Raw genomic sequence first — 20,062 nt, forward strand, 5'->3', positions numbered from 1 at the left:
TCTCTAGGATCTTGGCACCAGCTATGGCATACTTTGAGGCAGTTGTGCCTTTTATGGACAAATGAAGGCACATGTCACAAGCAGAACGGGTATTTCTGTACGTACTGCCAGGGTTTCATAGTAAATAATGTTTAGTAGTTGGCATCCATGGTAGTGAATGCACATATAAATAATATATCTTGAAAAAGGGGAGCACTTTTCTTATGATTTGTTTTGTTGTTATTTTATATTTAAAGTTTTGAAAAATTATAGTAATTCCTATTCTTTAAACAGTAGGCCTCAAATTCTCAACTTATAGTCTGCCTTTCAGGCCATATTTTACAGTACCTGATAGAAGTACTGTGTATGCTGCCAAGTGAAACATATACAAGGACTAATATTTACTCAGTATTCCCTTTTCTTCCTAGATCTCCATCTGCCGGTAGATGTGGCTTACAAGCGGGGGTGCTTTGCGAAGGAAGAAACAAGAGAGTGAGAAGTGGGTGACAAGTACGTGAAAATGTGCAACAGCTGCCAGCTGGGTTCCCTTGTCAGACTCCAGTGGCAGTGCTTTGCACACAACAGACACTTTGGATCATTTCAACTGCGTTTTAAAAAAAAAAAAGCCTATTTTTTTTGCTTTCATTTTAACTTTGTAGGTTAATAATTGCTGCATTTTTTACACCTCTTCCATTACATTTTCTACCTGTCGAGTTATAGAGCATATAGTGGTCAGAGTATTTAATAAGAAGTAATTAGTTAGCTGCTTGTACTTTTTAGATATGGGAAGCCTGAACTTTTTGTAAACAGGATTTTTACCTTTTCCATTACATTTTCTACCTGTCAAGTTATAGAGCGTATAGTGGTCAGAGTATTTAATAAGAAGTAATTAGTTAGCTGCTTGTACTTTTTAGATATGGGAAGCCTGAACTTTTTGTAAACAGGATTTTTACCTTTTCCATTACATTTTCTACCTGTCAAGTTATAGAGCGTATAGTGGTCAGAGTATTTAATAAGTAATTAGTTAGCTGCTTGTATTTTTTAGATATGGGAAGCCTCAACTTTTTGCAAACAGGATTTTTACCTTTTCCATTACATTGTCTATCTGTCAAGTTATAGAGCGTATAGTGGTCAGAGTATTTAATAAGAAGTAATTAGTTAGCTGCTTGTATTTTTTAGATATGGGAAGCCTGAACTTTTTGTAAACAGGATTTTTACCTTTTCCATTACATTTTCTACCTGTCAAGTTATAGAGCGTATAGTGGTTAGAGTATTTCATAAGAAGTAATTAGTTAGCTGCTTGTATTTTTTAGATATGGGAAGCCTGAACTTTTGTAAACAGGATTTTTACCTTTTCCATTACATTTTCTACCTGTCAAGTTATAGAGCGTATAGTGGTCAGAGTATTTAATAAGAAGTAATTAGTTAGCTGCTTGTACTTTTTAGATATGGGAAGCCTGAACTTTTTGTAAACAGGGTTTTTACCTTTTCCATTACATTTTCTACCTGTCAAGTTATAGAGCGTATAGTGGTCAGAGTATTTAATAAGAAGTAATTAGTTAGCTGCTTGTATTTTTTTGATATGGGAAGTCTTAACTTTTTGTAAACTGGAAGCATTAAAAACTTTCTCAGAACTTTCTTACTGGGGAACAAATTGGTTTTAGTGCTGTATTTGGAATCCTTTTATTTAACATTGTTGGAAGCTACAGTATGCTCAGCATAGATGGTGTTTGGGGCTCTCACTGTCTTTGCTTGAAGTCATACTGTGGCCTTTTATTGGGAATTGTGTATTAAACAAAAGCGTAGGAAAGTCACAAGATTCTAGGTCTGAATGGGTCAGGGATTTCAGGAGAGCAGCTATAGGAAAGATGAGCTAATTTTCTGAGTGATTAACCAGGAAATGCTCTTCCTTCCTAAACCAATGCTCTGTTTCAGCAGCAAGTGTATCCTTTATGGTGGGTATCCATTACATATGACAGCTGCTGATCTTTTACATTAATGGAGAATTCTTCTGTTTTCAATTCTAATGGTATCTGTAATGATAAGATATTTGTTATTTTTGTACTTTGTTTTAAATAGGTCTTAAATTATTAATTTCTTAACTTTAAAAATATGATTGTATTTATATTGATAGCAGATCTTAAGTTTTTAATAGCTATGCATTTGTACTCATGTTAAAATACTGTTTGAAGGATAAAGGGGGCACATTCTGTATTTGTGATGTTAAGAAAATAAATGTGGAAGAGCACTTAAAACATAAATTTGTTTCATGCGTGTTCATATTGTTTTTATAATTACTTAGAGCAAGGCCTGAGCAAAATGCACAAGAACGGAGCAGAGAGAATTTATCAGGACCACCTCAGTTATGCCCTCCAGAGCTTTGTGTAGCTTCTAGCTATGGTCAGGATGTCCTAAGTGAACACTGAGCAGTAGGATGAACCGAGACAAAACTTTTAATTATTCACGAACAGTCCAAACAAGACAAATGCAATCGGAGGATGCTGTTAGTAGGGCGAGTGGGAGTGTTACCACACTGATTGTTCTTGGATTTGTTTATTCTTTATCATATATTATATCCATGCAGTGCAATTTCAGGTGACATGAATAGTGAAAGGCTAGGTGCTTACATTCACATCCTCCTCCTCAAATGAAACAGTGTGGAAAGCATTTCTGAATGAATGCAAGTATTCAGGCAGTTAAAAGGAAAAGTTTGATAACACTGCTGCAGCTTTGTCACCTGAGTTTGGTTTTGTGCTCCCCAGCTGGCATGGCTTGAGACTGTTGGGTAATATGCCGTGGAAATAGTGGATGGTCTGTATGTCCTGTGGTAGTTTGTGCCATTAAGAACAACAGGGTTTGAGAGCATCGGTCTAGCCTTCCTGGATGCAGGGTGTGAGGAGACAGAAATCACAGGAATTCAGCCTTATCAAACTGGGGCCGCTGCCTCCTTAATTCAAATAAAATACAAAGGCAACTTCTTAGCTTACCTTTCTTGCTCCTGTTTGCCACCAAAAGATTTGATACTTTCAGAGGTTTAAGTTAGTGGAGCCTTACTGTCTTAATGCTCTATGATTCTAAAGACAAATGATGAAATCTTTGTATTAAAATTTTTTAATATGCTAATTTTAAAAGGCTATGGAGCTGGATGTCCTGCAGTACAGCACTTTCAGAATACACATGCATGTAAACTCTATTTATCCTTAGGCAACTCCCTGACGTACTGTGAGAGAGCAGAGGAGAAAGGGCGCTTACTGCTGTAGGAAATCTGTATAAATCTTGCACAAGGCCTCACAAGTCTCAGGTACTCCAGATTGAATGTCTAGCATTTCAGCACCTTAACATGGATGTAGTTCAGTCAGTAAATAATAAGTAACTTCTGTAATAAGATGTTTTTAACTATATTCTTGTTAATGGGAACAGAGTGGGATTTGTTTTACCTCGAGGATGTTCTTTTATACTTGCTTAGGCATAGTTGCAGCAATCTGCAATAAATTAAGCTTTTAAACTGAAATGGGTGTTGCATTTATATTTTCTCTGTGTTTTAAATTACAAATGCTAGAGTATCACAGTCGAAAAAAATGCTTCATGTTTCAGTAGTTCTTGCTGACACTTTCATCAACAAATAACCATTACCGCACAGCCACGTTTAAAAAAAGTGGACTAATGCTTCGTTTGCGTAATTTATTAATTTCTGTGGAGTGACTCCAGGGATTAGTTTGGTCGCACGTGTAACAAAAAAACCCTCGTTAATCTGTTCGCTTTCTGGAACGCGCTTTTCCACGAGCGCTGGGAGCGACAGCGAACGACTCCCAGAACGGCTGGATGGATCATATACGCCTTCTGCGCACGGTGCCTTGTTTTTGCGTTAATCGCCGAGTGCCCTCTTGAAGCACCACTCCATCCCACGCCGCTGTACAGATTTCCAGTTGCAACCTTACTTTGAGGTTATAGGTCTGACCTATAGTATTATTCACCTCTCAGTGATGTCAGAGGAGAATAGCAGTTGAATTCCAGACCTCTGACATCAGCCTGACCTGAAACCTCCTCGCAGCAGCAACTCGAAAAGGGCTACTGAATCTAAATTAGCGAGAGCCGGAGAAAGGCAGCGCGTGAAATGGCCAGAGCCCTTCCCAGGCCCGCAGACCCACGGCTGCCATCCGTCAGGACGCTCCAGCGTGGCAAGCAGCTGGGGACGCCGGCTGGCCGCCCTCCCCCCGGGACGCCCGGGCTGGCGCTGGGTCGCGTCCCGTCCCCCGTCCCCCGTCCGCCCCCCGCCCCCGCTCCGCGCCTCGGCGCCGGCTGCCACGCCGGTGTGCCCCCGCCGGGGCCCGGGCACCGGGAGCCGCCGCCGAGCCGCGCTGCAGGCGGGCGGCGCGGCGGGAGGGGGAGCCCGCGGTCCCGGCCCGGCGGGGGGGCGGCGGCTCCGGCTGCTCCACCCTCACTTTGTGTCAGCAGGTAGGAGAGCGCCGGCCGTCCCGGGGGAGGACGCGGCCAGCCGCAGCCTGCCTTCTCCGGGGGCCGAGCTGCCGCGGTTAGGTGCAGCTTTTCTGGAAGAAGGACTTTTCCCCGCAGCAGCTCCCGGGGCTGTCCGGCGGCTGGCAGCCCCTGCGCCCGCCGGAGCCGTTGCCTACCCGACCCCGGTCAGGCAGCCCGCCGGGCTTAGCTGCCGGGTCGCTGCTGATGGTCCAGGTTTTATTTTCCTTCGCGCTCCCGGCGTGTAGGGCCGATAATTGCGTCTGCCGTAGCGAGGGGAGAGACTCTGGTATTTTACAGGAGCTTTTCCGAGGTGTTTTGGGGTTCTTTCTCGGGTCTGTAGATTACATGCGGACACTTCACTTTCAGCCATGCCTGCCCCGGGAGCTTTCTGTCTGCAGTAATTTTCTCCCTTTGATCTTGCTGGATTCTCTTTCGGGCTGTGGAGCTCCGCTCGCACCTACCTGCCTGCTGCATGTGTGCGAGAGAGAGCGCTTTCCTTTTTTTTTTTTTAAGTATTTTTTTATTATAAATACCGATTGGTTTTTGTTTGTTTGTTTGCTTGCTTTAAAAAAAAGACCAAAACCAAACATCACCAGACCCACACAGTTTTTTTAAGCTGCTGGAAATAACTTTTGCCTAGGATTTACAGCAACATTCCCATCCGGCCCGGCCCCTGCGGACTCCAGCAGGCACACTGCCTAACAGGTTTGCAGATCTTTTTTCTTTTTTTTTTTTTAATCACTTTTTCTCTTCATAGCTGTGGGATCACTGTAACTTTGGTTTTAACTGAAAATAGCCTCTGTCTAAAATCTCCCAGTTATGAAGACTCCTCGATACGTTCCATGTGACCTTCAGGCAGACCATGGAACTTTATATTTTATTTTGTGGGGCCTTTAGTCGGGATCTCCTTAATGTGTGCTTGGAAGTGGTTGTAACAGAACTCAGGCACGCACAGAAATAGTGCGAGAGAAACCAGATATGCTGTAACTTTTTGCTCGATACCTGTTTGGCTTGGTATCTAAACTTTTAAAGTGTTTTGGGGCCTTTTTATTCCCTGGGAACTTGAAACTATGAAGAGAAGCTCCCTGCTTTATTAATTGTCCTGGAGAACTGCACCCAGAGTCAGACTCTGAACATGGATTGCTAGGAGGAAAGTAAAGCTGATCTCCAAACTTGAATGAAGCACTTCTGGCATGAGAAGGATGGAAAGGATCAACTCGATTTGGAGGAGAATGGTACAGAAGCAAACTTTCTTTTCACCGTAAATTCAAGAAATACCTCCTGTGTAACTTCTGAGAAGGATACCAGTAATTGCAGATAACATTCAAGGTGAAGGGCTTGAGCTCGTGTTGTGGGAAATGCTGGCAAGAAGGTGAGGTGTCTCTCAAGGGTGTTTGAGATGGATGTTTTGAACCTGTGGATCTTCCTAACCCTTGGGCAGGGGACACGAGGACACCATGTCCGTGGGGACATCTCCCCACGCCTCATCTCTGTGGGACTGATGAGTTCCTAATGCTCCCTGGTGTTCCCGTATATCTGAACTTATTTCTTGCTTGCAACCTGTTTCGCTGATCTTTCTGGATTTATCTGCTGGAGGATGGACTCATAATTCAGGATTTTTTTTTTAGTTTGTTTGTTTAAAAAATGCCTGTGAGCTCCCAGCGGCCTTTGAGCACGTGGCACCAAGGAAGAGAAACGGTGATGGCGAGAACCGGAGAAGTTGTCCGGTAAGCAGCGCTGGCGGCGACTGAGCCCCTCTGTCCTCTCTCTCCCGCCTCCCCGTCGCTGGGACCGCACGCTCGGAAACCCGACGAGCTTTGCCGACGGCTGGAGCCCGCCGCAGGGTGAGGACACGTTCCTGAGCGGTATGTGTGGCCCGAGCCCGCTGCTGCAGCTGGTAGCATGAGTGCTGGCCCCCAGCTGCAGCTGGCTGTCCTCTGGCCTTGGCTGCTCATGGCGACCCTGCAGGCAGGACTTGGCCATACAGGGCTGGCGCTGGTGGCGGCGGTCGAGTCGGAGAGGTCGGCGGCGCAGAAAGCCATCATTAGGGTGATCCCCCTGAAAGTGGAGCCGATCATACTGGAAGGGGAGTTTGCAAACGTTGCCGAGGTGACTCCGGCCGAAGGAAAACTGCTCCAGGTAAGAGCAGCTGTATTTTATCCCACTCCATCTGCCTTACCTTCCCACTCCTATCCTCTCCCCCCTTTTCCCTCCTTGCTGGTTCAGCTCCCAGCACAATGGATTTGATTTTGTTTCCTGACTGCGGGTTTATAACTGAAGCAAGGAGTCATTTTTTATGTGACCTGTCCACCTGTGCGTTTTGTTCCTTTGTGTTCCTGCCCCCCAGCCCTGCGCACTGTTTTGAGGCAGAAGGGATCATGCAAATGGTTGTTGATTCTTCATTCAGTCACGATCTGTAGCTGTGCTTGTATTAATGTTGCATGTTGGATGTGGTCAGTTGATCCCATGAAGATTATTGCGTATCTTAATTGATGTTATAAAGCTGAGTGTGTCGAGTCACATGCTGGGACGCTAAACATCGGACAGAAAAACGTGATTTTTTTTTGTCTTTGGGAAATCCACAAGGTTTTCTACACACTTCTGCTGATAGCTGGGGGTCTGTTACAGCTAAAATACACATCCAGACTTTGCACGCCAGAATTACTGACCCTGCTAGTTGTTGTCTTGTGTATTGCCTGTACCTGAAAGTTGAATTTCACCCATGCAGTGGTTCCTGTGGTGTCACCACCACGTATTTTTATAAGTGAAATTAATGCTGGTTTCTGACCTTTACTAAGGAGAGAGCATCTGAATGTCTCACCATGAGGTGCAGATGCTGCTCAGAAACAGAACTGAGCTATTTGGTGAACAGACCGATCTCCTGCATATGCTAAGTTTTGAGCACAGTTTCTTGAGACCTGGTGTGTACTCTCTCGTTTCTGTTGGTAATTTGCTTGGCAGTCGTGTGCTTTATTCTTGAAAACAAAAAATAACAAAACAGCCTGCGTTAATATTAAATCTTAATTTTTGCATGGCTTTTTCCAGTCTTGACTTTCCAAATGTGGTATGTTGTAATCTTAATTAAACTTGTAGCTTGGAAATTTAAATTAAAGTAATAAATTTTGTATGGTCTTGTAAGAAAAGAAATACAGTTGAGCCAGCTTTAGAACATGGTCACCTGTCTGAAAATGAAAATGGGCAATTTGTGACATTTATAAAGCCTGTTTTTCCACGCCTTTTGAACCACTCAGAACGAAAGCTGTGCTGTAAAATTATATTACCAGGCTAAAAAAATCTTAGTCAGATGTACTCAAGGTCCTGTTCTGTCGTGAGGCAATGTCCAGGAAAGTCAATATTTATTCCTTACAAAAACTACAGTGGTGTTGCAACTGAGCACAAAGTGTAGAGTGTGGGGCCTTTTCGAAATGAGAAGATGATAATCTCTACTGTGTGATGTGTGGACATTTTTAACCAAATGCGGTGATACAAGGTGGGATTTTTGTACTGCCTGCCATCACAGCAGCACAAATGAGGCGTTTTGAGTAGTCAGCCGTAAATAGTGTCAGATTTACAAATGGACTTTATCCTTTAAAAATCATCCTCAGTATGGAGAGGTTGGGGAAACACTAATCTAATCTATTGTGTACACAGATACTGACCTGCACTGTATATGTTTTTAGGCCTTGATTCTGCCACTATGTGTGTGCAGGGGATCATTCCTGTTCTGTATCCTACTGAATCCAGTGCGGAACATCATCCAGGTCTGGTTTCAGATGGCAGTGTTGGGATCGGGGGGTCAGGCTGTGCCTTCTGCAGCAGGATGTTTGCCCTGTGCCAGGCGCTGTGCTCTGGGAAAGCTTAGTCAAGTGTACCTGTGACCTCTCGTGTGTATCTTACGGTGTAGTTTCTAATTCTGCCACTACGTATCGAAACTCAGAATATAAAATGCCATTTAAAATTGTTTGGGTCCTGATCCTGCAGTGGGTTCCTGCCTCTGGAAAGACAAAATGGGAAATGGAGCCGTAACTGTTAAGGTATAAAATAAGTAAGAAATGAATGGGAAGAACTGTTTTTAGTTTGCATTTAGATAGTTGGATATTAAATACACCTGAATCAGGCTTTATGAGGACATCTCATTTTACATGTCAACATCCCAATCTTGCAAAAACATTAGGTCACGTGCTTAACTTGGATGTCATTGGAACTCTTATTTAAATAAACTTAAGCCTGTTCACACATACCTGCACAATTGGTTCTTTATATGTAATTCAGGTACATAACATGATTATCTTTACAGTTAATGAGCTAAGAAGTCTAGTTTTTACACCATTTTTTTGAATAGGTCTTCTTGGTTATGTCAGACCCTGTAAGATGCAGTCAACCCTCATGCCCATTGCAGGAGAACACAGACTGCAGAGCTTAGCTTGGAAGAGAGGAGTGGATGGCCCGGTCCTGTTTTCAAAGCAATGCTCTCTTAGTTCAGTGGTATAATAAGATTGCTTAAGGATAAGTGGTGCAGAGTTAGCCCTACATTCAAGTAAAGTTCTCTTTAACTTATAATTATCTTCATAGTGTTCTGGTCAATATATTTTTAGAAATACATTCTTAATTTAATATAGAAAATCCTGCTTGTAAGTGATGGAGCCTCACCAACTGTACTTTTACCAGAAAATTTTCTTGATTTCTTTTCTCCCTGCCACACTCTCTAGGACCACAGTGTGTTACATTCTTAGAAGCTAACTTTAAAAATATCTTCTTTACCTATAATAAAATAACCCCAATGTCGAATTCCTCCTCACACCCCTTGCCCCTGTGACCAGTTCTTCTGGGAAATCTCTGGATTTTCGGTTTTGCAGGTCACTGAACAGTGGTGGGTGGGTGGGTAGATGCCAGGAAGCTGCCCGGGACCTGCCTGCCGTCCGCCACTTTCAGTTTAACCCAGGCAGTGTTACCTCTGGCACTCCGCACGGTGCAGTATGATGCAAAAGGAGAGGAATTTCTCAAGTAGGCAGAGCCACTTAAGACTTTATAGGTCAAAAAACCAACACCTTAGACTTCTTACAGAAATCGTCTTCAAGCTTGTTCAGAGCTCAAGCTTGTTCGGATGGCACATGCTCTAAGCATTAACTATTGCTTAACACAGGAGAAGTCATGTTGTGAACTAGTTTGCAGTTTCCAAATGGCTGGAAGTTTAGATCTCTGTTGAGCTTACTGCAGTAGCCTGGAGTTCTTCTGAAAAAGTCCCAGGGAAGTCAGACAATGGCCCTGTATTAAAGATGGAAGAACCAAACCTTTTAGACAAGTAGGTTGGAAAGAACGTATTTGGATCTTACTCGTAATGGGCGATCCACGAGCAGCTAAGGATTCAACGTGTCCTCTGAAGTGCAGTTCCTATAGCTGTTTGCAGACCAACTCCCTTTAATATGATTGCTAATGCGATTTTTACAGCCTCCGTTTTTAATATTTTTGCTGTTCTGTTACCTGATTTTTGAGGAATAAATCCTGCTTTCCTTCTTGCCCATACCTCAGTCTCCACTTGATACTGGAGAGAGTTGATGATGTTGGTTTGAAGATAGGCAGGAAAATAAGGAATGTCTTGGAAAGAAAAGGAGACCGCCACTGTAGAGACTTGGGAGAAAGAGTTTTAAGATTTTTCCAAACTGAATTACAACAGAATTCACATGCAAGCCTAATTGTGGAAGAAGAAACTTTTTATCTGAGAAATAGTTCAGCACTTAAAGTGTGCATACAAGCATACATAATTAAAACTGAGCATTAGTATCTTTTTATTTGAGTGTATGTAACTCCAATCTTGTATACAAGGGAAAGGATGATACTGTGTTAGTTAGTTACAGTCTCTAGTTCTGGGGCTAGTATTTTGGAAATAATGTTAAAAGTTTGGGAAAAGTCCCAAACAATGATATTTAAAGAGAGATAGATAAACTCAAACTACTGTATTTGCTATAGAGAAGGCAAAGCAATCATCAGTCACTGCTCACCTTACATGCCTACATGTAGAAGAAACATGTAGATATGTAGAACAGTGGAACAGTCTTCTTATTTAGCAGGCAAAAGTTTTCCCAACATGCATTGTTTTATCGCAAGTCTCACAATATTTTGTTTCATTTCTGTATAATCTTAGCAGTTACATAGGTGATTGTAGGAGAAAGTCAACTTCCATTTACCCACTGAGCACCTTGTTTTAACTTATGACTGCAGGAAAAAACCTTGAGAACACAGAACAAGCTCCCTAAAGGCTCTGAAACCCAAAAGCAAGGATTATCCTCTTTCCTCTCCCTGCAAAGAAATAAAGTATTTTAAAAACATTATTTTTAAAGTCAATCTTCTATTTAAGGTGGAATGAGTGAGAATTAGAGGAGGATCCTGAATCTTGATTTTTAAGGTGTTGTGTACAATTCAGAAGCTGAAAATCACACATAGATATATTCAGAAAAGAAGTGTGGTGCATCTTCATAACAGCAATGATAATTAACCCTTGAAATTGCTACAATGAACCCAACATGATCATCCTGGAAATGGAGAGTGTTTCCAATGTTACAATGCAGAATGCTATTGGGGAGTGGATAATCACCTACTTACCTGCTTATAGAGGGTTACGCTCCCAACCCATAAGAAAGTAAATGTATTAGTAGTCTCCTATACTACTAGCTCCTGGATCAACAAAAGGATGTTGAGTGCATAATGTTGACAGAGATCAAAGAAGTGGGAAAGTCCAACCAAATGATAATGGAGACTTAAATTACCTGTGAATAAACTGGTCAGATAGCACAATAAGAGTAAGTTCAAAGAAGCAATTTCTGCCTCTTGGAACAGCTAATACTAGAGTACACAGAAAGATATTCTTGACTTAGTGTTAAGTAATGTGCAAGAACTGACTCAAAAGCTAGCAATAATTGAGCCACTTGTACTGACTGCAGCATAATAAAATTCGTTGCCTAAGTACCAAAAAGTGGAATTCTGACGCTAACCTTTAGAACGGGAAATTGCACTAAAGTGAGACAGTGGGACAAATGGCTCTTACAGCTTAAAAAAATATCTTTAGATGTGACATAGATACTACTCAGGAAAGTAAAAGCAGTCTTGGGAAAACATACAAAGCATTGAATCAAAAAGGCAGCTGTAATCCAATACAAATACGTCGGTAGTGTTGAAGAAACAACTTGGGCCAAACAGAGCTTTTAAAAATTGGACAGACAGTATTAGTATAGGATTGGCATAGTATATAGTATAACCTGCAGTGTAGATTAGTGTGGTATTGTATTAGTATAGGATTTAAGTGTAGCTGATAGGTGAGCCATTAAAATCCAGAAGCAGAGTAGGGAGTCTCAGCTAGAGTTAGCTGCTAGGAAAAGCTGAGCTTAGAGGCTGTTTCTGAACTTCCATCCCTCTCTTGAGCATATGCAAGGCTGAGTTGGAGCTTTGCATGGTGTGTCTTCTTTCCTGATCCGGATAACATGGGGCGGGAAGCTGTTCTCTGTTGAAGAAGGAGTTTGAAGGACTTTAAACCTAAATCTTCCAGCTCCCCAGTGCACCATCCAGTGCTGGTCATTGTCCCAGTAGAATTATTTATGACACAGGTAGGTGTAGACCCATCCTGAATTGAAGATTTTCAGTCCTAAAAAGGTCATGGATCTGGAGGCCCAAGTAATTACATGGGGCAGGCATTAATAGGAGAAACAAACCCAACTGCAGCAGAGCAAAGATACATGGTCAGAAGGCTAAATCAACAGGGCTGGAGTGAGTGACAGTCAACAGAGGAATTCTGGCCACATACACCCGTCCTGGAATATATCCAAGGAGCAAGTGGACATTTCCCAAAGATAAGCTGGCAGAGGGCTGAGATTACAGAAGAAGGGAAATGGGCCTCAGTCATTCCTGTTGGCTGTAGCTGGGCTGGATTTGTGGGTGAAATGGCTCTGAACCATTAGAGAAATTACTTTTTGTTCTGTGCTTCCATAAAACTAAAGGTTTGGTAGGCATTTCATATAGATTATGGAAGGCTATTCAGGATTGCATGTGAATTCATTATTTTTAAATGAAAACTTTCAGAATTGTCAAAGTAATACAAACGTCACAATTTTTGTATGATCAAAGAGAACTCTATTGACTTTAATTTGGACAAAAATTGACATGCATTTTTATGTATTATATCTCCGTATTTTTCCATGCATAGAGCTCTCAAACATGCCTAAAAGCTTTCTGTGGACTTTCCCCAAAAGTCTTATTTAATCTGAAAACAAGCGAGTTTTAACCTAGAAGGAAAAAAAGTAACACATAAGTGCAATGGAAAATGAGCGGTGTAGTTTGATCTTCAGGTCTGTCTATCTTCAGCATCATAAAAATCTGTGTTGCAGGGGTTGCGAAGAGTCAAATATATGAAATTTTGGTTTATGAACAAAGCAGAGTTGTAAGCCGAACCTCAGTACAGGGGTATGTATCACACTCGAGCAATGCACATTCATATTTTATCACCCTTTTGGGCTTCTCTCCATTCTAGGTTTTGAGATTAGATATAGACAGGAGGACAGGGTATAAAGTAGGCATAAGTGGCGTGGATGGTCATGGTGGTCTCTTCTGTCTTTGAGTTCTGTAATTTTTAGTTTGTTTTTTTTTAATCTGTTTATTTTTCCCTTATTTTGCCGGCTGTAAAGAACAGGAAATGTTGTACTGCCTTTCATTTGCCCATAACACTTTCAGTCTGCATTAAGGAATCCTAATCACATCTCATGCTTCGGAGCTTTGGGCTTGCTGCCAGCATGGGTCAGGCGGGAGTTGGCCAAGAGTTCTCTTGGGACCTTTTCACCTTTTTTTAGGAGCATCAGGGATTGGCCTTACCTCGAAACAAGGAGCTAAAACATACAGGTCCGTGTTCAAAGGTAGGAGAGAGAATATTGTTTCGAATATGCTTAGGTTGTGTGGATTACTCCCATGCACAAGATGGAACATATCACCAGATTTAAGTGGAAGACTCTCTTCCCCCCTGCAGCCACCCTGTTCAAATTATCTGAAATTTTGGGTGTGTATCTTCTTCCTCTGCAGCTTGAGACATGAATCGTCTGCCTAGATCAATGGATGTATTCTCATCTCGTCACTTCCCTAACCCTAAAGGGGCTAGTTAAGGGCATTAGTAGCCCTTTGATCTCTCTTTTGTTCTCCATCTCAGTAATTTGGTCTCCACTGATCAAATAGGTTAATCTAATGTGTATTACTGTGCTCAGTATCAGGATAGTGGCAGAAATGTAATGGATTATCCTATACAGAAATTCTGACTAGATGGCTGAATTAATTCCTCTGCTATAAACTTTATGAAACAAATTATAAGGTTTTTACCAAGTTCAGTTATGACACGTTAATTTCAAATGTCAGTAAAGAAGTTTGGGGATTAAATTTGCTATTGTTTTGTCAAAAGGTATGTGAATTCTAGCTCAAAATTACATGGAAGAATAGAATTCAGACTTCCTACTTCTAAAGCACTTCAGCAGCTGTGGTTCCATGGCGTCTTTGTTCAGCTAGGTGGATTTGCTCAAGACCGCCGGTGCATCACTGTAGAAGGGATACATACACTGCAGAATCTCAGAGAGAAAGACATTGGGATTGAATTGGATCCAGATATGAAAAATGCACTCCAGTCCTATTACAGACGTGAAGCAGTTTTCCCTACAAAGGCCAAAAAGCCTAATAACAGAGCAGAGCAGGTGCAGCGAAGGCACTGTCTGAAAAAGGATTTTGGGGCGATTGCCACATGGTAGAGCTGAAGAGACAACTTGAGGAGATCTAGGTAGTGGATGGAGAATGTTGGTTCTTTCGTTAGTTGAATTTTGTGCAGGATCCTGCACAACAATGTTGCTTTCAGATTGTTTAAATATAGGGAACATCTGTAAGATGTGAAAGTCAAATAACGAAGAGTGCATTGCAGCAATTCCTGTAACTTCCTGGATGTCAATTTGCATCAGAGATTAATGCTTAGCAAGTTAGTCTCTTTAGACCACCATCCGGCGTAGAAATACAACTTGAGAAACCCTATTACTGACTATGTTTTAAAGTAGTAAGAGACCTGACTTATGTATATGTGTTATTGCTTCAGTCTTAAATCATATTACTTGCAAAATTGTCTTAATAACTTCTATTTACTAAGACAGTTTTATGCCAAAATAAGTGGAACCTCACAAAGATCCTGAAGAGATAAGAAAGAGTTCCCCCTCTTCCACTTGTCATGCTGCACCTCAGTTATCCCTTTGTTCCGTAAATGTCTTATTTGAACGGTAGTCCTCATTTGCAGCCATGCTGTGGGTGCACATGTATCCCTAAATGTCAACGCCAGAGACTTCTGTCCAAACATTTTCCTAGGGACACAAAAATATCTGTGTCCTGCCCGTTACCCTCTATTTCATCTGATCTCATTCATATAAGCGTAAGACGCCCCAGGTCATACAGTTCAACTCTGCTATTTTTTTTTACTCATCTACTCTCTGAAGTTTCTTTTATCTTTTATCATTTTTGTCTTCCTTTTTCCTCAGAACAATGTTTATTCTTGTTATTTTTCTGTATGTGGTCTTCTTGATCACTACCAGTGCACAAAATGGTTTAGGCCGTTGCCTGGCATCATTTGCCTCCAACACTTTGCTCTCCTCTGTTCTTCTCTGTGATCATCTGGTCCTTCCATTATCTCCTTCAGAGTACCTCTGACCTCCGTTTCTTCTCTCAAGAGGAAGATGGCTGTACCAAAAGCTCTCGTTTGTAAACTTTGTACAAAGTACATACCTCCATGAGAGGTGCAGTTACCTGATTTAAGTGACGGACAAACCCCATGTACTTGTACAGCATGCAGCTCCTACAAGCCCTATGTTAAAAGTATCATCAAAATAGTTTTTGTGGGTTCTTGGTTGAGAAATCACCGCATGCCATTTCTGACAGTTGCACCTAGCTGTGGCCTGAGTTGGTGCCAATCCATGTCTTCATGCTCCTTCACTGACTGCCTCTTTTATGGTTGCTTTCTTCGTAAAACAAAGACTGGAGAATGCCTGTGGGACAGGTCCCTGCTGAGCCTTCCCCGAGAAAACCAGCCGTAGCTTTCTATTGCTGACGACACCTGAGTGGAACATCTTGGCTCCACACGACATTGCAGAGCCTTCAAGCGGCCGGTAACTTCTATGAGTTGAGGGAGATCAAGAGGCAGGAAACGCGGCGGTTATGGGGAGCTTCAACTACATCCATTACACTTCAGGGAGCTGCTGGTCAGGTAACCAAGAGGGGGAGAGGCAGTGCTGGCCTTGGCCTTTTCCAGGACCTCCTTCAAAATCGTGCTTTTGAAAACCTGCTCTGTAACGGTGACAATAATGTATTTTGTTCCTGCAGAGATGTTGAGAGAGAGGCCAAAAAGTCAACCATAGTTGTGTTTTAATTCAGAAAGGGGAGTTACGTGAAACTGAATAAGGTTGTTATAAAGAAGCTGAGAGGACAAATAGGAGTTATATCCTTGCAGTTGGCATGAAGGTATTTAAGGTGACTACAGTAGCAATTAAGAGCAAAGAAATACTTGAAAAATTATAAAAGGATATTAGCATACCTAAACATAAGGGTAAGAAAGTATATGAAAGCATCCTGAAAAAGCAAAAAAATTGGTAAAATGAGAGAAAAGAGGAACAAGCTAAAAATATGTAAAAACATAGTGAAAAGACGAAAAGAGAAATAACTTGAAAATTATAAAAAACCTAATAATAGATTCTTTTCAGTTACATCAGAAGCAGAAAGCTTGCCTGACAATCTGTAGGGACTATAAAAAATTGAAGTCTAAAAGATGCACTTAGGGCAGCTAAACTCATAGCAGAAAAATGAATGCAATTCTTGTTGTGCTTTCATCTGTCTCAAGCTGAAATATCTGTAGATGAGATGATGATGTAGATAGACAAAATTAACGTTATCAGTTGCTGGGATCAGATGGTATTCACCCAAGAGTTGTGGAGGATGAAATTGTTGAACTATTAACTATGTATATGAACTCTTGTTTAAAATCCCTGGAAAGTGGCTGATGCGATACCAGTTTTTCTCTGGGCTCCGAGTCATCCACAAAAGCCCAGACCAGTATGCTGTAAAATCTGTATGGAGTAAATTGGTAGAAACTATAATGTAGAGTGTAATAAGTGGATGTGAAGGAGTCAACAGATGTATCAGCTGGGTAGGTCCAGCTCAATTTTCAAAATGCCTAAGTCCCTCAGCAAACACTTTTAGGGAAACTAAGACATGGAATAAGAAGGAGGCTCCTGGATAAGCAATTATTGGAAGATAAGAAGCAGATGCTAGGAATAACTGGGAGATTTTCACAGTGGGAGAAGCTGATGACTGTAGTTCTGCAGGCAGTGTGTGTGGTGGTAGCCATGATGTCCTCTATGTTTAATAAGCACATGGAAACTGGGTGCTTGGTAATGTTTTACAGCTTTCCAATACATTAACTAATTTGAAGTAATGAAGACAAGGATCAGCTACGAAGCATTGCAGAAGAACCTTATGAGACTAAATACTGTAAGGAGATGCATTGGAAAATCAGTCATTTCTTTACGTTAAGTGATGGGCTCTGATTTGTCCATTAACATTTAGAAACTGTATCTTGTGCTTATAATAGATTGTTCCATGCAAGTGTCAGCTTAGTACTTGGTGGTTGTCACGAAGACAAAGAGAACATTAGGAATGACAAAAAGAGAGAATAAAACAGAGAGTATCTTTAAGCTCCTGTAGAAATCCAGGATACATCCACATGTTGAATACCGTGTGAAGTTCTGCTCCCCACACCTCTAAAAAAGATGTAGTGGTACTGGAAGAGGCTTGGAGATGAACACGAGGATAAGAAAAAGTATAAGGTGTGTTTCATACAAAGAACAACTAACTGGACTAATACTCTTCTGGCTGGAAAAGAGGCAGCCAAAGGGTAATATGAAAAAGATCTACAGAGTTATCAGTAGGGATTGACTGTTAATCTCTTTCAGTGTGAAAATAATGGGGCATCACGTGAAGCTACTAGGAGCTGGGTTCAGAAGGAAGTGCTCTTCATGCACTGTGCACTTAACCAGTACAGTTCCTTGCTGCAGGAACTGCTATGGATGCTAAGAGTTTACAGAGGTTCTAAGAACACTGGAACTAATGAATGGGAGAAGACTCCATCAATGGCTATTAAATAACCAGTCCCAGTTTTGCCTCAGGAAGTCTATAAAATTGCAGCTTGTTGGAGGCTTGGAGAGTGTCTTGGGGAGAAGTCCTATATGCTTGTCCTGTTCTTACTTCTCCTTCAGAAATCCATTGTTGGCAACTGTCAAAGCAAAGATCATGGGCTAGATGGACCTTTGGTCTGAATCCACCCTGCTGTTCTTTTATTCTCATCTTCTACAGAACACTTTTTCAGCCATTAGGTCCACCATCTTCAGCACCAGCCCTTCCATTGCACCTTTGCTCTGTTTGGGCAAGTCTCTGTGGAAGAACTGTGATAAGTATATCCTTCATCATCCATTACTGACTTTGAGATCAGCTTTTCATTCACTTAGAAAGCACTGTACAGTTTCTTGGGATCCATTATCGCAAATCTCTTCAACAGGTAGCTCTCAACTGGTGCTGTTAACCAGCGTTTGATGCCCTTGACACTTTGGCCTTCCTGTCTTCCTGGATGTACCATTTTTATCCCTCATCGCCCTCAATCTGCATGATCCCATCAACTGTGCTCTATTGATGGGATAATAACCATTGTAATTTAGTCATGTATGCTCCCTGCCTTTGTCTGTTCTTTAATGCAATAGTACTCACCTAACGAAATATCAACACAAATGTGCTATAAGTTCTTATTTTTCAGAGCAACACCTGCTCCTCCGAATGGCTAAAATGATCCTGTGCATTCTGACTCTTACTTGTCCATCTTTGTATCCAACCATGCTCTGCACACTTACAGCCTGAAATGCATAAGCAGTGGAGGAGGAAACTGGTATTTCTTGAGAAATAGCACAGTAACTTCAACCCCAGTGGCAGCAGAGGCAGACAGTCCCATGTGTGGTAGGGCCAGGCTGGCTGTATCTCATGAACATAGGATGAGATGTGGAAGTTCTTGGCCATAAACCTTCACTACTAATTCTCATCTTTAATAGCTTCAGAGCTACATTTGGCCTGTTCATAATGGTCATCCCACATAAATTTGTTGTGCCCCTTTGGAACAAAGCCTATCTTCCTGTCTGACAGGCGTACCAAGATGACTTTAAGATTTCTCAGGATCTTGTTTAAAAAAACCAAACACCCTCTTAATTTTTTTTTTGAGTATTCGGCATTTTTTCAGTGCAGAATGGACAGCCCTTATCCTTCTGAATCATGCTACCCCAGCTTGGATATTCCAGTTTTGGCAAAGTTCAGAGTTTGTGCAACCAAATTCTAGCAGGGTGGCTAAGTAATATTTATTGAATTATTTTATTGAACTATATTTACTCACTGCATGGGCTCCATCTGTGATTAGATTAAGTGCTCAATTGAGTATATTTCCCCTAATATTGAAATGATGTTGTCCCAACTCTAAATAGCCTTCAGGAATAGCAAGAATTGTCCTGTAGGCAACAGGGGTGTGTCTTCTGTGACTCCTGACTTGGTACATCCAGCGTGCCTTTAGAAGTCAAGTCTTCCTAAAGAGGTAACTGTCTTTATGGAAGACTTTCTTCAAGGGTGTAGACTTCAAGGGTGCAGACTAGTAGGATGCACCATGTCTTTAACTCGCGGAAGAACTCGTGTGCTGCTTATGTTCTTTAGGAATCCTATCTTTGGCACTGGCAGAAAGACCCCAATATCAGGTGCATTCATTAGAAGTATCATTCCTCTCCAACAACATTAGCCAATGCTGAATTTTGGAACCTGTGACAAAACCATTATCAGTTCTGTATATCTAAACCTTGCAACATCCTGCTCCTATGCACTAGATCTCAGGACATAACCAAGGGATCTTACTCCTTCCACCTGTTTCTGCCATTTCTGTCCTCCCTCTTCTCCCATTTTTGGGTACAGGCTAGGAACCCAGCTGGGGCCAATGCCACAGCACCCAGTCAGTGCTAGGGAGTAAGAATGAGATGTATACTGTTCAATTTTGCAGCTTCCTGACCTTTTCCAGGACCTCCGTCAAGGTCCTGCCACGACAGACCATTGTGGCAGGAGGCTGCTTACTAGCACTGGATATAGTCATCCCTCCTCATGTTCCCAGTGCGTTTTGTATATTGCAGGCAACAGAGCCTGCACCTTTGATACCTACCAGCATGTTTGGGTAGAGTACCTGCTCTTGGGAGTTAGCTTCTCTTCATAATAACTGTATCTCAATAACAGTCTGATATTCCGGTGGCTGAAATGAGCCTTTCTCCATATTAGAGAATATTTTTTTTTACAGGTCTGTTGGCATATATACCTCTCTCTTTGCCTAGAGAGTGAATCATGGTAACCTGTGTACATCAGGTATTTGGTCACCAAAAAGAACAGTTGATGTGTTAAGCCAAAAATAGTTTCAAAACCTTGCCAACCATATCATTTGCATTTTAAGGTTTTCATGTTCAGGTAGTGTCAAACAAGATATTCTGAGGTC

The 20,062-nt window shown here is 41.8% G+C and overlaps 2 protein-coding genes across 3 annotated transcripts in view; both read left to right on the forward strand.

Moving 5' to 3' along the window:
• The window catches only part of HSF5 (heat shock transcription factor 5), a 29,929-nt gene extending 27,323 nt beyond the window's left edge, over positions 1 to 2,606 (forward strand). The window contains exon 5 of one of the 2 annotated variants that reach the window (XM_069791566.1): positions 408 to 2,606. In XM_069791566.1, coding sequence (XP_069647667.1) covers positions 408 to 425 — 18 coding nt within the window. In that variant the 3' untranslated portion in view covers positions 426 to 2,606. The remainder of the gene's footprint in view (positions 1 to 407) is intronic. The other variant, XM_069791565.1, reaches the window with a different exon arrangement.
• Positions 2,607 to 4,535: 1,929 nt separating this feature from the next.
• The window catches only part of RNF43 (ring finger protein 43), a 63,481-nt gene continuing 47,954 nt past the window's right edge, over positions 4,536 to 20,062 (forward strand). The window contains exon 1 of the mRNA XM_069791567.1: positions 4,536 to 6,594. Within this exon, the coding sequence (XP_069647668.1) occupies positions 6,358 to 6,594 (237 nt within the window). The 5' untranslated portion in view covers positions 4,536 to 6,357. The remainder of the gene's footprint in view (positions 6,595 to 20,062) is intronic.

The sequence above is a fragment of the Haliaeetus albicilla genome, chromosome 9 (assembly GCF_947461875.1).
Source record: "Haliaeetus albicilla chromosome 9, bHalAlb1.1, whole genome shotgun sequence".
Classification (NCBI taxonomy): Eukaryota; Metazoa; Chordata; class Aves; order Accipitriformes; family Accipitridae; genus Haliaeetus; species Haliaeetus albicilla.